Source organism: Rhinoderma darwinii, chromosome 3 (genome assembly GCF_050947455.1).
Source record: "Rhinoderma darwinii isolate aRhiDar2 chromosome 3, aRhiDar2.hap1, whole genome shotgun sequence".
In the NCBI taxonomy this organism is placed as follows: Eukaryota; Metazoa; Chordata; class Amphibia; order Anura; family Rhinodermatidae; genus Rhinoderma; species Rhinoderma darwinii.
The window spans coordinates 385303873-385319857 of record NC_134689.1 but is presented as its reverse complement, the minus strand read 5'-3'; the positions used below and the strand labels follow the sequence as shown (position 1 = coordinate 385319857).

Below are 15985 nucleotides of genomic sequence, written 5' to 3'. Positions count from 1 at the left end.
GAGATATTTTTTCTGACAGATAAATCGTAAGAAAAATTACATCAATGTGGTGTTGTAATTCCACCCTAGAAAAATCTTCAAATTCTTTAAATAAATCAACCATAATTTCCGTATCTTCATTATTGAATACAGGTACCGGTGTAGTCTCAGAATTATTGTATATTGTACTTGCTGTGAGTTTCTGGACTAGTTGATCTCTGGATTCCTTTCTATGCAGAAAATGATCCATAGCTTACAGTTCTTGGAGTGGTGATGAAAAGGAGTTGAGAATGTCTCTCAGGTGTGAACTAGGTGTGAACCAGGCAGATCAGGCAGATGAAATTGCTGCTTTATTTGCAGACCTATTAAGGTCTAATCGTGGATAACAAACGTACGGATATCCACCTCAAGGATGTATCACGCTATGGAAATAAAGATAAAAACAAAGCGCACATCGTGCCTGAATTTGTATGTATAACGAAAAAATGTATATGGTCAAGGGTACTGACCTGGTGATGTTATGCTAGGAGCACAACATCCCACACGTGCATTCAGAGGTAGCTCTGTCAGAGTCGGTTGCAGCCACAGTTCCCAGTCCGGAGATTTGAGGTTCAATATCCGCTGAATAAATCCAGTATAAGGAAAAAAATCGGGGAAATCCAAGGGCGCAGCCGTATCCAGATAAAATTGTTTTTATTTTGTACATAGAACAACAACAAAAAGGATTGTGTTTCGAAGCCGTACCGGCCTCTTCGTCAGGTCAGAGTACAAGTGATTGTCCTACGAAAGCACACAGTTTATATAATCCAAAAAACAGATGACTACCGGGTTAAATGAGAGGTCAGATTAAAAGGCGGGTTCAAACAGGTTGTTCTCAACGAAATAGGCCTGTTAACCCCTTAAAAACTTGTATATATATATATAAACACATATATATATGTATTGATAAATATCAACCAAGTTTATATAGAATTAAAAAATAGTAATAAAAGTGTATATATATACACATAGAAAAATTACATTAGAAATTGTTAAAACAATTGCATTCGAAAGAATATATCTAAAAGACATGGAGCATATACATATATATACACACACACATACGTCTGATTGGTTCTTTGGGAAACCCAGTGACTCGATTGAAGGGAGAGTCCCATTTGATCATGCTATGGTCACAGATCCCGATCCCGGCTGTAGTCAGGAGGCTGCTATAAGAAGAGGAGCAGTTCGTTCTTAGAGTAGAAGTTCTCATTAGCCTTTTCTGCGGCGAAGTCATAGCAAAAACGTGTTCCCATACTGTACCCAAGATGATGAGATCATATGTGTAAAGGAAACCAGTAAATACTGATACCTGCGTTCCTTTGTTTTCATTGCTAGCCTGCAATTGCGGGGCATGTTCGTTTACTCAGCTTCATGCTTCATGCTGACCTAACAGTGCCCATGATACTTGGCACACTGTAAGCAGCGTGTAGTAGGCTTTTTTCTCTGTTTCCTAGCCAGCTCATAACAAGAGTAAAGCGGAGACGCAAATTCTCATTCCCCACAGCAAAACGAAATGCCCCAAAACGATACGTCATTGTGACAAGCCAACAAGTGACTGGGCTAGGACTATTAGTTCCTAGTCCATATTATTGGTAAACAGTATGTCACCAGAGCGGAAGAGAAGCTGATGTCACAGGTCAAATGATGCACGACCGGATTACAGAACGAGGGCACTTTTGAGAATGTAAGTATATTAAAAAAGCAAATATTTGCTAAGTTAGAATAAGTGAGAGCACATAAAAATAACTCGGAAAACCCCTTTAAGGTCTCAATAAAATATAGGCTACCTGCTGCCACCACTAGAGGGAGCTGTTTTCACATTAAACTCAAAATAACACAGCATGCAGTAAGCTCCCCCTAGTAGCGGCTGTAGGAGGCCAGAATTTTATGATTTAACTTTTTGACAGCTAACTTTACCAGGAAATTGAAATGGAAGACACAGTTTTCATAAATATGTCGGGTGCTCATTTTTTTTTTTCCTTTTATTCTCAATTTTTATGATTACAGAAATAAAAATAACATTACATATTTATATAACCCACCCACCCCAGAAGGAAAGAAGTTCTGAAGAGGAGGAGGAGGGAAAAGTAACAGAAATACAAAAAACAAATTAACTCATTGCAGTCCTGTATTCGTCCTATGTTAGGAGGTTATAGCCATGGATTCCGGCCAGACAAAAAAAATAAAAATGCTAATTTTTCTTATTGTGTATCCACCTCACTCTAAATATCACAAGATGAAGCAGATCTTTCCATGTTACATCTGATAGAATATTATTTGACAACCAAAGTCATAGTCAATTTTTTTGCCGCGAAGAAGGCATTAGTAGTAAATTAATTTTTATACACAGAAGTCCTCAATTCATAACTATCACCGAATCTAAATAGTAGGTCCGGAGACATCCGGATATCCAGCTTGTCTATACCTTTTACCTTTTCAATTACTTCGTTCCAGTATAAAAACATGTTGGGTCCTAATTTATAATATATCCAACCACAATGCATGCGGGGAACCACAATGTGTAACTGGTTGCATGGGAATATGACTTCTGTCCTCTGTATCCTGTATTCTACATCTTCAACATTTCCATTTTTTCTATTCAAAAGTAACCCCATCTTTCCTGCAGAATGGGTTGAATGCCCTTCATCTATCGAGTAAGGAGGGGCACATAAAAATGGTGAGCGAGCTGCTGCACAAGGAAATTATACTGGAGACCACTACCAAGGTGAGCGATACTGTTAATCTAATTATTCTCAGACTGGCTGAATATTCTTGAAACACTATTTAGTTGAAGCAGTTTTAGGAAACTGTCTCTTTAATGGAGTTTCCTGGTTAGACAACCCTTTTTATATACCCTATAAACGCATTCGGAGTTAAAGTGGTTGTCCCATATTGACGACCCCTCCTCAATTCAAAGCTTGCCCTAACAATCAACTGATATTTCTGGGGGAAGCTGCAGGCTTCCACGTATTGAAAAATGTAAATGTAATATTACATGGCGCTCATTCAAATTAATGGGCGACCAGGTAATTCTTTGCTGCGTTGAGTCTACCAGGGAAAGAGCTGCTCCTTCCATTGGCTCTTCTCGATGGCTAGAAGAAGGGGGAGGTCCAGAGCTGGGGACATCTCTCTATGATGTCATATGCCTTAATAAGGTATATGGAAAGGGGTTGTCCTGATAGATGGACCACCCCACTACCAGCAATGATAGGGAATCTCCACATAGAGCAGCTCTTGGTTTAGCGCATCCACGCATTATACAGACAACCCAATGATTTCTGTTTGCTTTACCTCTTTGCATATACAACCATCTAAACTCTTTTCCTCCCCATTGCCATTGGCTATGTAGAAGGGTAACACGGCCTTGCACATTGCTGCTTTGGCTGGACAAGAAGACGTGGTGCGGGAGCTTGTAAATTATGGGGCCAATGTCAACAGCCAGTCACAGGTAACATTTTCCAGTACAGTAATAACATAAAAGTAGTATCTTTCAAGTAGATTTTTAGAAGGATGACCATTGCTTTTGCTTTATGTGAAACACAGAAAGGCTTTACGCCCCTGTATATGGCAGCTCAGGAGAACCATCTCCCCGTTGTGAAGTTCCTTCTGGAGAATGGAGCCAACCAGAACCTTGCTACCGAGGTCAGAAATTTGCTTACATGTGAAATCATTGTTCTTTGCCATTAAAAAGACCTGGCACCTCTCCTGACATGTCTGTTTCAGAAGATACTTGTATTCCACATGAAATAACAATTCTGAAACATCTTTTCTTAGAACTCTGAATTGCACCATTCCTCTGTTATTCCACCTACAAATATATGGATACATTGGGTACATTGACAACTGGTGTTACCAGTTGGAGGTGTGTCCCTACACAGACTTACAATGTCCAATCAGGACTGGCACAGTGAGACTGTGTACGGACACGCCCATTTGACAAAGGGAATGGTAACACCCAGTCAATTTATTCATACATTTCTAGGAGGCATAATAGAGGAACTGTCTAACGCAGAGTTCTAAGAAAAGGTGCTCCAGAGTTAAGATGTTATGGGAAATACAAGTATTCACTAAAACAGACATGCCAGGTGAGCGGACAGATCCTCATTGAAGCCTAATTGGAATGAAAAAACTTGACATATAGAAATGATCTTAGTAAACCCCAATATCTCACTCCTCCATGCCACACTTACAGGGGTCCAGGAAGCTGAGATATGAGGAGTTGTTTGATGGGGTCATCACACCCTAAAGCTGTCCCTGTGTCTGCTTGTGATATGGAGGGAACACTATGGTCACCAATGATTATTTTTTTTTGATTGACCACACAGCGGCCCTGTAGGGTCAAGGTGGCAATATAAGGCCTCATTCACATCTGCATTGGAGGATCTGTTAGGGGAGCCTTTGCAGATCCAGCCGAAAATAAAGAAACTATAGCGCAGCATGCTGCACTATTGTTTCTGGTAACGACGCTCAACGGATACCTGATGGAACCTTTTAAAGTCAGTTGGTTCTGTTGGCCACTGGGGGTGTCCATGATGCAATGGAACCAGCACTTCTTGTATTTTTTTTGTTGTTGTTTTTAAGTACAGAAACGATTATTTTCACGGGGCTTATCTTTAAATATTATTTGTCCAACATATGTTGTCTTAAGAAAAGATAAGCAGGAAGGTACAAGGATTTGATGCAAAGATTTATTGATTTATATGGATGTCAAGAGTAATAATTAGAATTGGGAATTGAACAGTTTTGGGCTATGTGCCATTCTATATGTCAACTTGTGTCATGTTTGATCGGTACAATACTTTACTGTATGGCGGCACCATATGGCGACACATGTAGTGCCCATGACTCTGTAGTATAGTGCCGTATGGACTTTGTGTGCCACCATAAGGCTCTGTTTTCCCCTAGTTGCTATATGCATAAGGCCTAAGCCTGACATGCAGCATGCTGCACTTTTTGAGACTCCATGATAAAATATATTGAATGGAGATGGATCTCAATTTCGATAAATAGATCAGAATTATCATATTGGTATACATTGGCTGTGCTATCTATTATGGTCCTGTTCCTTTAACATCTGCATATGATGCCATGTTATAAAATGTCATCATCAGCATGAAGCAGCGGGTGCGTTTGATCATGGATTTCCAGCATATCATAGTTTTATTGCTTCTGGGCCTCTGGATATGATCCCATTTCTTGCCAGTGGCCTCTTTTGTCTTTTTGTTAGAAAAGCTAAACTTCAGCTCACAGCAGAGTTTTGTCTAAAGGATTGCTGACCTATATTTATGGAGACAGAGAGTGCAGGATATAGCAAGGATTCAGGCTGTCTCCGTAAAGACGGGTCACTGACCTTTTAAACAGCAGCCTAGTGTGCAGTCTTTTTGCGGAACGACTCGGTGATACTATAACAGCTTGTGTCTTGTCTTCTATGGTACTCTGATATCTTTTGATATGAGTTCTCATGGTTATTTCCATCTATAATATTCGATCCTAGAACCTTACTATGTCCAATCTTTTCACCTACAGGATGGATTCACCCCTCTGGCCGTAGCTCTGCAGCAGGGACATGAGAATGTGGTCGCTCACCTCATCAGCTATGGAATGAAAGGAAAGGTTCGACTCCCCGCTCTGCACATTGCGGCTCGAAATGATGACACCCGGACGGCCGCTGTTCTCCTACAGAATGACCCGAATGCCGATGTCTTGTCAAAGGTCAGATTGTGTGTCACTACCTGACATAAGATATTCAGTGGCTGCTTTATTAGGGGCACCTTTGTAGTACTAAGTAGGACCAGGGTCTGGCCCACCAGAGTACCAGGTGATCCCCTGGTGGGTCCTGGCTTTGACACAATAGTAGGCCCCAATGATACAGCAGAAGTCAACCCCATTTGGAGATGACTTTGGAGACAATCGCTTGTCACTAGGGACTATCTCTTAGATGATTCATAAATAACCTATTCGACCTTAATGATATGTCCTGTGGTGACAATAGAGACTCAATTAATAATGGACGTGCACGTGTTCTGTATAGATGGAGGGTGGGCCTCAGGAACATATCTAGCGGACTCAAGGCACCCAATTCCGGCACTGGGTAGGACCCCCGTTTCTCTGCTTTTATTCTTTGTGGTATGTAGTCAACAAGGAGTTGGAAACATTTCTTAGAGATGCTGGGCCATGTTGACATGATACCTTCACACAGTTGTTGCTAATGTCTGAATCTTACTTTCCACCACATCTCAAAGATGCCCGATTGGATAGAGATCTGTTGACTGTGCAGGCAATTGGAATGCACTTATGTTTGTGGAAGTAGCTTCACATATCATATGGTTTGTGATATGACCAGAGGCGTATCAAGGGGTTTGGCACAGGGGGGTCGAAACACATCTGAGTGGGCCCCTCACACATTATAATGACCCCTTAGTGGCCCCCACAAAGTTTAATACCCCACAACTGCTCCCACAATGTATAATGCCCTATAGCTGCTCCCACACAGTATAATGCCCCTATAGTGCCTTCCCACACAGTATAATGCCCCTAAAGCCTCCCCTCCACACAGAATAATGCCCCTGTAGCTGACCCCATGCACAGTATGATGATCCCTTCATGCCCCCCACATAGTACAATGCCCACGATGAGTGGGGGAGATCCCTCTGCTCCTCTGGTCTGTTCAGTGTGTGACTCGGCACAGACAGGCTCGATGATGTCACTACATCACACCTGTCTGTGCCGAACCACTCACGGCCGGCATTACAAAGTGAATGCTGGAGCAAGGAGCTGAGGAGCTGTCAGCTCCCTGCTCCAGCTTTTGGATTCAACTGTATCTGCGACCTGAGAATGCAGATACAGTTGTAACCGGGACATGCCACCGCTGCGGGACCGACCCTGGGCCCCACCCTCTCAGTGGGCCCAGGGCCACTGCCCCCCTGCTAGCTACGCCTCTGGATATGACCTAATATTGTGCCGGACGTAGCCATCAGAATATTGGTACACTGTAGCCATAGAGGGATGTAAAGGGTCCCCAAATATAGCCATGATACTTAAATAATGCTAAAAGGGCCTCATGGGTGCCAAGAAAACATTCCCCACACCATTGCACCTTGACCAGCCTAGGCAAGATTGTCCCAAGGCTATATCCAAGGTTCCATGTGGGTTACTCCAGAAAACAAGGTTTTTCAGACCAGGAGTGGTACCTGATGAGGTCTTCTTCTGAATTAGCCCGTCAATTTCAAGATACAACCAACTGTGCATTGAAAGAGTAAGGCCCTTTTACATGGGCCAATTATCGGGCAAACAGGGCAACGATCAGCAGATGAACGAACAAACACTCGTATCGTTTAAGCAGCAAGAAATATTATCGGAGTTGGCAGCACATCTCCCTGTGTAAACAGGGAGATGTGCTGCCAACATGATAGAAATGTATGGGGACGAGCGATCGTAGTAACAAGCGCTCATCCCCATCCATAACCGATCATTGCTCATTGTGAAAGGAGCAAACAAGCTCGTTGATCTGCGCTCATTTCCACGGCCCATATCGGGCCGTGTAATAGGACCTTTAGTCAGCGGCCACTGAGTGCAAAGTAGATGTGGATTGTAGCTATATCCTATCTATGTCTTTAATGTGTTTGTCTTACAGACAGGATTTACACCCTTGCACATTGCGGCGCATTACGAGAACCTTAATGTCGCACAACTCCTTCTGAACAGGGGGGCAAATGTTAATTTCACTCCTCAGGTGAGATTTGTTATCTTTCTTATTGACTAGGTGAAGTTGATCATTGATCTTTATCTTATATAATCCCATGTGTGTTGTTGTTCATTGCTTAAGAATGGAATCAGTGCTCTGCATATCGCCGCTCGGCGTGGGAACGTTATCATGGTGCGGCTGTTGTTGGACAGAGGAGCCCAGATAGATGCACTTACCAAGGTAATGGGCGCTCACAGTGCTACCTGGTATGATATTTTTCATACTATGAGATGGACTGGTAGATAAGACAGACAAAGGTTTAAATATTACAACTATCATCAAAACTACTGGACGCAGGAACATTTACAGGCTATGTAAACCTTTAAAAGGAATTTTTGTTTAATAAAAAGGTCAATCAGTGTGATTAGTGCAACTTTATAATTAGTTTTCATTAAACATTATTTTAACTTTTTGAGATACAGCTGCTTTGTTTCCTGTATTGTTTGTAAATCCTGTTCCTGTCAGGTCTGCCGGAGTGGGGCGGTTCAGTAAAAGCGGGTCGGATCCACCTGTTATTCATCACATTTAAGTTCAGGACCCGCTGACACTGAACCCGTCAGGTCCGCAGGACTGACGGGTTCAGGTCTTAGCGAATAATACACCTGCTGTGTATAGAGAATGCAGAGCAGCTGTATCTCAAAAAGTAAAAATAATTTTTAATAAAAGCAAATTATAAAGTTGCACCAATCACACTGATTGGCCCTTTTATTATTATAAAAAAAATAATCCCTTTCAAAGGTGTATATAGCCTTTAAGTAACATTTTCAATCTAATAAGGGAGTCTTTTAGTCAGATAAACACAGAATATTTATGTCGAGATTACATAACACTCAAGTGTACTGATTTGGGACAGTGGCTGACACTGTTATAGGGACACTCTGTCTGACACCTTTATAGAGGCACTGTGCCTGACACAATTATAGGGGCACTGTGCCTCATACTGTTATAGAGTAAGGGTATGTTCACACGAGGTCATTACGTCCGTAATTGACGGACGTATTTCGGCCGCAAGTACCGGACCGAACACAGTGCAGGGAGCCGGGCACCTAGCATCATAGTTATGTACGACGCTAGGAGTCCCTGCCTCTCCGTGGAACTACTGTCCCGTACTGAAAACATGATTACAGTACGGGACAGTTGTCCGGCAGCGGGGCAGGGACTCCTAGCGTTGTACATAACTATGATGCTAGGAGCCCGGCTCCCTGCAGTGTGTTCGGTCCGGTACTTGCAGCCGAAATACGTCCGTCAATTACGTAACCTCGTGTGAACATACCCTAAGTGTGTCTGACCCTGGAATAGAGGCACTGTGCCTAACCCAGTTATAGAGGCACTATGTCTGACACTGTTATAGAGGCCCTGTGCCTAAAATTGTTATATAGGCACTTAAAAATTACCATGTATTTTGAGTGTGTAAAAACGTCCATTCTGTATTTTTTCCTGCAGGATGAATTGACCCCTCTACACTGTGCTGTAAGAAATGGCCATGTCCGGATCTCAGAGATTCTTCTGGATCATGGAGCCCCAATACAAGCCAAGACAAAGGTACTAGTAATGCTGAATTACTAACATGATGACTTTACTATACATATTCATTAAGAGCATCATCACTAAGGCACATAGTCCCCTATCTAACCAGCTACATAATAAACTTGTGTCCTGAAATCACATGACCTGCCTAAGTAGAGTCGTGTGTTAACCTTATACCATACTATCCCCCCACCCCCACTTTAGTAAAGACACATGACACCGAGGTTGGATGTGAAATGGCCACAGCAGCCGTTTATTAATTTCACAGTTTTATAAAAACAATTTAAATCCGAAACATTCGGATAACTAGTTAGGAATCCACCAGAGAATTCCTCCTAATAATTCACATGACCCAACATGGGTCAGAATCGTAAATAACAATTTAACGTTAACATTAACCCGAGCAGAGGAAGTCCTTGAAGCCCCTTCAGATAGTCCTTTTTAAAGAACACACCGAATTAGCCATCTGCAAACCACCAATTACCTCCAGCCGTAAACCAGCTCGGAAGCACCGTTCACCTCTGCAGATGGCTCCAACCACTAGAAGTCCACTTCAAGGGGATAACACCCGATGAAGCCCTCAAGTGATATACCGACCACTAGAAGTCCACTTCAAGGGGATAACACCCGATGAAGCCCTCAAGTGATATACCGACCACTAGAAGTCCACTTCAAAGGGATAACACCCGATGAAGCCTTCAAGTGATATACCTTCTACCAGAAGACCACTTCAAAGGGATAACACCCGATGAAGTCTTCAACCATGTACCTTTTTTGGGGGACGCATACCCCCGATGCGACCCCCCCACCATTTTGTACTGACTGGCCTCAAGGACTCCCCCCGCACAGCGAAACAGGCCTTGACCACCTTAAGCCTTTGAGTTCCTCCACACCACCACCGCCCTTTCTATGCCTTCTGCTATCGCCAAGCTCCAAAGATCAATGCCAACCTCGGTCAGATGAACCCCGTCACTCCTCCAGAAATTCCCCACTCCTGACTCCAAATCCCTATGCCTCACGCAAATGCCCCCGTTTCTTGCCACAAAACGGGACACCGCCCGGTTAACTTTAATGCGAGCCTTATTGACTCTCTCCACTGATCTTGCTAACCGCCAATGCTTTCTTGGGACTATGTCCGACCACACTATCACCAACTTGGGATAAGATACCCACAAACACAACATATCATGTTTGATATCCCGCACCAACTCACGAAAGGGGCGGACTCCTAAGTCATTCCCACCCACGTGCAACACTAAGATCTCCGGAACCCTATCAAGCCGCGCATATGTCTGGAATTCCGCCAACACCCTGCTCCATGACATACCTCTAAAACCCAGCCAATGCACAACCGCGTCCTGTCGCGGAATGCGCAACTGGCGACCATCCGGGCGGACGTCCGCCCTCAAAGCCCCCCAGTGCACGTACGAATGACCCATCAACCACACCAAACACGGAGGCGAATCTGAAACGGAAAACACAGTTAGGCACCACCATATAACATTTGTAAAGCGTAAACAACAAAATTATAACATATGGGGGCGGACATAGGACTTAAACCTTTTAGACTCCCAACGACCAATACGCCTCACCCCCTCATCATCCAACCCCCAGCGCCCCGCTTCCGTTGCTGCGCCAATCCTGAAGGAATGAGATGAATATGAGCCTGCCGCAACACCAACCGCCGTCAAACATTGTTTAAATACAGCTCCAAACTGAAACCTGGACAAAAACGACCCGTCCACATGACGTAACAAAGGCAAATCTGGAGACCCCCTGTTTTTCGTAAAACCCCGCATGCACTCTACTGGGCACATGACCGACCCCGGGAGAGCGAACAAAACTATCAGTTTACCCTTCCCTACTTGGTCAGTTTTAGATCGACGCAACCATACCTCCAGCCGGTCTGCGAATAGGCTCACCTCCCCAGATCTCAGCCCCCCTGCCCGTTTGGTACTTGGCGACACCAACTCACCTATTCTAAATGCTCCAAAGAACGCTAACGAAAAAGCCAACCGAAACAAATCCATTTCGTCTGAAGAACGACAGACCGATGCTAATGAACCGCCCAACGAGCTAAGCAAAGCAAACGACACCGGCCTTCTACTATCCGCCTCCACCCTACCACGGCGCAACCCCTTCAAAGCCTGCGATACCAGAAATTCCTTCGATACATCCTGAAAGCCCCGCAACTTAAACCCAAACGCCACCGCAGATATGAACCGGTTCACCTTCGCTACTGAAAACCCCGCCTCCCAGGCGTCCCCTAACCAGTACAAAAGTGCCACCAACCTGTCTCTATCCATATTGACGTCACCCAACTCTCTTACCCACTCCTCCCACTGCCTCCAACAAGCAGCATAAGCACTCCACGTCGTGCGCGCCAAAGACCTTTGTAACAGCTGTTCTATGGGACCGATACCAGATCCCAAAGATGCTCCGGACAAGCCAAATCGAGACGTTCCGCTCCCGGTGCCAATTGCCGAAACCGGTCCCACTGCGAGCGAGAAAGAGCATCAGCGATACAATTCCGTACACCCGGGACATGCACCGCCACCACCCACGCGTTCAACGACAAACACACCAACACTAAATGTCGCAACAATTGAACTACCGGAGGAGAGGACGCCGTGATATTATTAATGGCAAGCACCACCCCCATGTTGTCGCAGTAAAAACGGACCTTCTTATCCCTGAGCCTGTCCCCCCAAATGGTAGCCGCCACCACGATGGGAAACAGCTCGAGCAGGGCCAGATTCCGCGTGAGTCCACTGGACACCCAGCTAGCCGGCCATTGACCTGCGCACCACGGACCTCCCCCGTAAGCTCCAAAACCACCCGCCCCAGCCGCATCCGTGAAAATATTCAAATCACTCGTATCCTGCGCTGGGGCCATCCATAGCGAGCGACCATTGTACTGGCCCAAGAAGTCATCCCAAACCTGAAGATCAGCACGGTGCTCCTCCTTGAGCCGCACAAAATGATGCGGCGCACGCACTCCCGCCGTTGCCGCCGCCAACCTCCTACCAAACACCCTCCCCATCGGCATAATCCGGCAGGCAAAATTCAACTTCCCCAGCAGCGACTGAAGCTCCCTCAGCGTCATTCTCTTCATTCTACAAGCCCGTCGAACCTCCAGCCTCAAAGCACCCAACTTATCCGCCGGGAGACGACACTCCATTGCCACCGAGTCTATTTCGATTCCCAAAAACAAATCGTCGCTACCGGGCCCTCCGTTTTTTCCGGCGCCAAAGGAATCCCAAAATCCCTCGCCACCTTCTGTAGAGCATGAAGCAAATTACCGCAAACCGGCGAACACCCCGGGCCAACGCACAAAAAATCATCTAAGTAATGGATCAACGAGTCGACCCCGGATACTCCCCTCGTTACCCACTCCACGAAGCTACTAAACGCCTCGAAGTATGCACAAGAAAGGGAACACCCCATCGGAAGGCACCGATCCACGTAAAAAGCCCCATTCCAAAAACAACCCAACAGCCGTTGGCTTTCTGGATGGACCGGCAACAACCTGAACGCCGCCTCGATGTCAGTTTTTGCTAGCAGCGCCCCAGGACCCGCAGCCCGCACTAACCCCACCGCCTTATCGAATGAGGTATAAACTACGGAGCACAACTCGTGATCAATCCCGTCATTTACCGACGAACCCTTGGGATACGATAAATGTTGAATCAAACTAAATTTTCCTGGCTCGCGTTTAGGGACAATACCCAACGGGGACACAACTAAATCTTTTACCGGCGACTCAACAAACGGCCCCGACATGCGGCCCAACGAAACTTCTTTTAACAACTTTTCCGACACGACTTTTGCATGCAAGTAAGCCGATTTTAAATTCCTCCGCGTAACCGGAACCTCATAAGGAGGCGGAGGAATAACAAAACCAACACGAAACCCTTCATAAAGCAACTTAGCCGCCGCCCTATCCGGATACTCATTTAGATAAGGGGCCATCTTTTCCACCCTCACCGGCGACACCCCCTTGACCAGCCGCGTGCTGGTTACCTGACCTCTTTTTTCGCAGACATTTTGCCGCCCCGTGTGATGCACCATTACACTCGGAACACACGTGCTTGAACTTGCACGTGGCCCCGAACTTGGCCGCCCCTTTAAATGCGCCCCCAACGGACCTTCAAAACAAACGTACACCTCCCCCCGAGCACGATCATCAATACGCACTCGATCGCCATCCTTTTGTGCCCCGGTCTGTACCGACACCGCGACCGCCTCTCTAACCGCCATCACGGGACGCGCCTGTAACGATCCCACGTCCCCGGGGCCTTCCCAAACTACCGCAGGGGACACTTCCGTTACTACCGGCGCCGCGGCCCTATCTAGGCGCCCCACCAGCTCCCGTAAGCAACCCACTAAGTCCGCCAAACCCGCTCCGTCGCATCCCCCCGCGCCACTACCGGCCCCCGACGCAATGCTAGCAGCCCCCCCGCCGACACCCGACATAAAAATCGCTGGATAAGACAATGATGGAGTTATACACTCACCGGGCTGCACAGGCGCTGTGTTCCCGTCAGCCGGACCATCCTGACCTCGACGATACACGTCCAGTTCACCTTCCTCCAGCTCTTCTCTCGCCGACGACTGTCCATCCCAACGACATCTGTGGAACGGGGATGAGGACGCGCTGACCGATGGGCCGGCAACCTGCCGCCCGACCGCCGGGACCCAGACTTCCGACCGGACCTGTTGCCTCGACGTCGCTGCAGATCTAGGCGTCCGTCTAGACGATCCTGACGAAGCCTGCCCCCTGGCCGGAACATCACCAGGCGGGGCGGCCGTACCTTGTCCTCCAAATCTTCCATCTGATGGGGGAGGGGTGACAGGGAGCCCAGCCTGCGACTCCCTGCTTACCGCCGGACCCCGTCGCAGCCTGGGATTCCTGCCAGGACGCAGGGCCTGAGAAGGGGCGGTCCTCCCAGATGCCTGGCCTGCAGCGTCCGGGATCGGGCTCCCTCTGCGACGCCGTGTCCGCGGGACTGCCTCCGGACTGAGGCGCTCTGGAGGTCGGGACCGCCGAGAGGGACGGGTCGACCCGGCCTGCGTCGCCGTCACCCCCGGCAACGCTCTCTGCCTGCTCTGCGCAGGAGCGGTTGTTGCCGACTCCCCCCCCCGCCGCCATAACCATGCTTGTAAGGGGGCCGGGGGAGGGGAGCCTGTCCTGTGCAACAGACCCCGAACGCCGGGCCCGACGTGGCGAAACGGCGTCCGGGATCTTAGTTATTGCAGCCACGGTCTCCTCTAGCCATCCGGGACCGTGGTGCACAGCAGCGGCACGCAGCCGCTCTAACATTAAAGACTCTGCCATCCTGAGAAGCACGGGCAACGGGGAGCTTACTGTTTCTGTGTTACTCCTCCCGCTGCTTCCGGCTCAATGCCGAGAAACAGCGGGAAGCTCAGTAACGGCCCCCCGTCCCCCTTAACTCCTCCCCGTCCCCCCTCCAACTCCCTCCAACTCTCCCTCACCTAATTAACCCTTTCCCTACTAGGACGGTCATGTCGGCTTCCCTTAATCCCTGCAGGCTGCGTCCAGCCTCTTCTTTATTACATTCAACCTACACATACAGTAGATATATAAGCTTGTGTTAATATGTTTTGTCACTTCTAGAACGGGCTGTCTCCCATTCACATGGCCTCCCAAGGAGATCATCTGGACTGTGTACGCCTTCTGCTTCAGTATCAAGGTCATATTGATGACATCACTATGGACCATCTCACTCCTCTGCATGTGGCAGCTCACTGTGGCCATCATCGTGTGGCAAAACTACTACTAGATAAGGGAGGAAAGCCAAATGCCCGGGCCTTGGTAAGTTATGTCCAAGAGGAATCAGATTTGGATGCAGGGCTGGTTTTAGGGGGTGACAAGCTGGGTAATTATCCAAGGCCCTCATTTATTAGGGGGTCCCTGATTACATAAATCCCAGGAGCAAACTTAAATCTCCCAGTAATGTTTGGATGCTGCATATTATTAAGGCACTATATTGCGGTATTATGTGGTTGGAAATGTAAAAATAAAAAAATTGGAAGCAGGGGGGCTACTTAGGTGGTTGCCCATGTCCCCATTTTATGTTAAACTGACCATGTTTTAATGGAGGTCCGCCAGTACAACATGCAGAATGATCATCTCCATCTGCCGGACTCCATTCTGATAGTCTTATAGTAAGAAGACTTTCTGTTCACCATAAAATCAGACTTTTACTTCTGCTCCTTTTTTGCATGTCCACTTACCCAGTCAGTATGTCTTCTAGTTGTGCCTATTATGAATGTCTTCTAGGTTTCTACCCAAATTTTTCTTTGTTCAGTCCAGTCTCTGATATTTTTCTCTTGCCCTATGCAGAATGGATTCACTCCTCTTCATATAGCCTGCAAGAAAAGTCATAGTAGAGTCATGGAGCTTTTGTTGAAGTTTGGAGCCTCCATTGATGCCGTCACAGAGGTGAGAAAGACAATGATACTGGTGGCAGTGGAGTACTACGTCTGAAGGTTTAACATTGCATGCAGAGTGATGACGTGGAATCGAAACTCTCACCATGGTGTATTAAAGTTGGAGTATTGGTTACAATTGTGCCCACTAAATCACCCCTCCTCCCCAAAAGTAGTCATAGGGAGAGAAGAACCAGATCCCATCACATGTTTCTGCTTTTAGGTCATCAGATGTATGTA

At 46.7% G+C, this 15985-nt stretch overlaps 1 protein-coding gene across 7 annotated transcripts in view; it reads left to right on the top strand.

Annotated features, from left to right (window-relative positions):
* Positions 1-15985, top strand: part of ANK1 (ankyrin 1) — a 290504-nt gene that overhangs the window by 180101 nt on the left and 94418 nt on the right. For all 7 annotated transcript variants that reach the window (XM_075858907.1, XM_075858901.1, XM_075858903.1 and 4 more), the window contains 9 exons: positions 2648-2746; positions 3371-3469; positions 3565-3663; positions 5548-5733; positions 7655-7753; positions 7847-7945; positions 9209-9307; positions 14931-15128; positions 15660-15758. In XM_075858907.1, the coding sequence (XP_075715022.1) occupies positions 2648-2746; positions 3371-3469; positions 3565-3663; positions 5548-5733; positions 7655-7753; positions 7847-7945; positions 9209-9307; positions 14931-15128; positions 15660-15758 (1077 nt within the window). The remainder of the gene's footprint in view (positions 1-2647; positions 2747-3370; positions 3470-3564; positions 3664-5547; positions 5734-7654; positions 7754-7846; positions 7946-9208; positions 9308-14930; positions 15129-15659; positions 15759-15985) is intronic.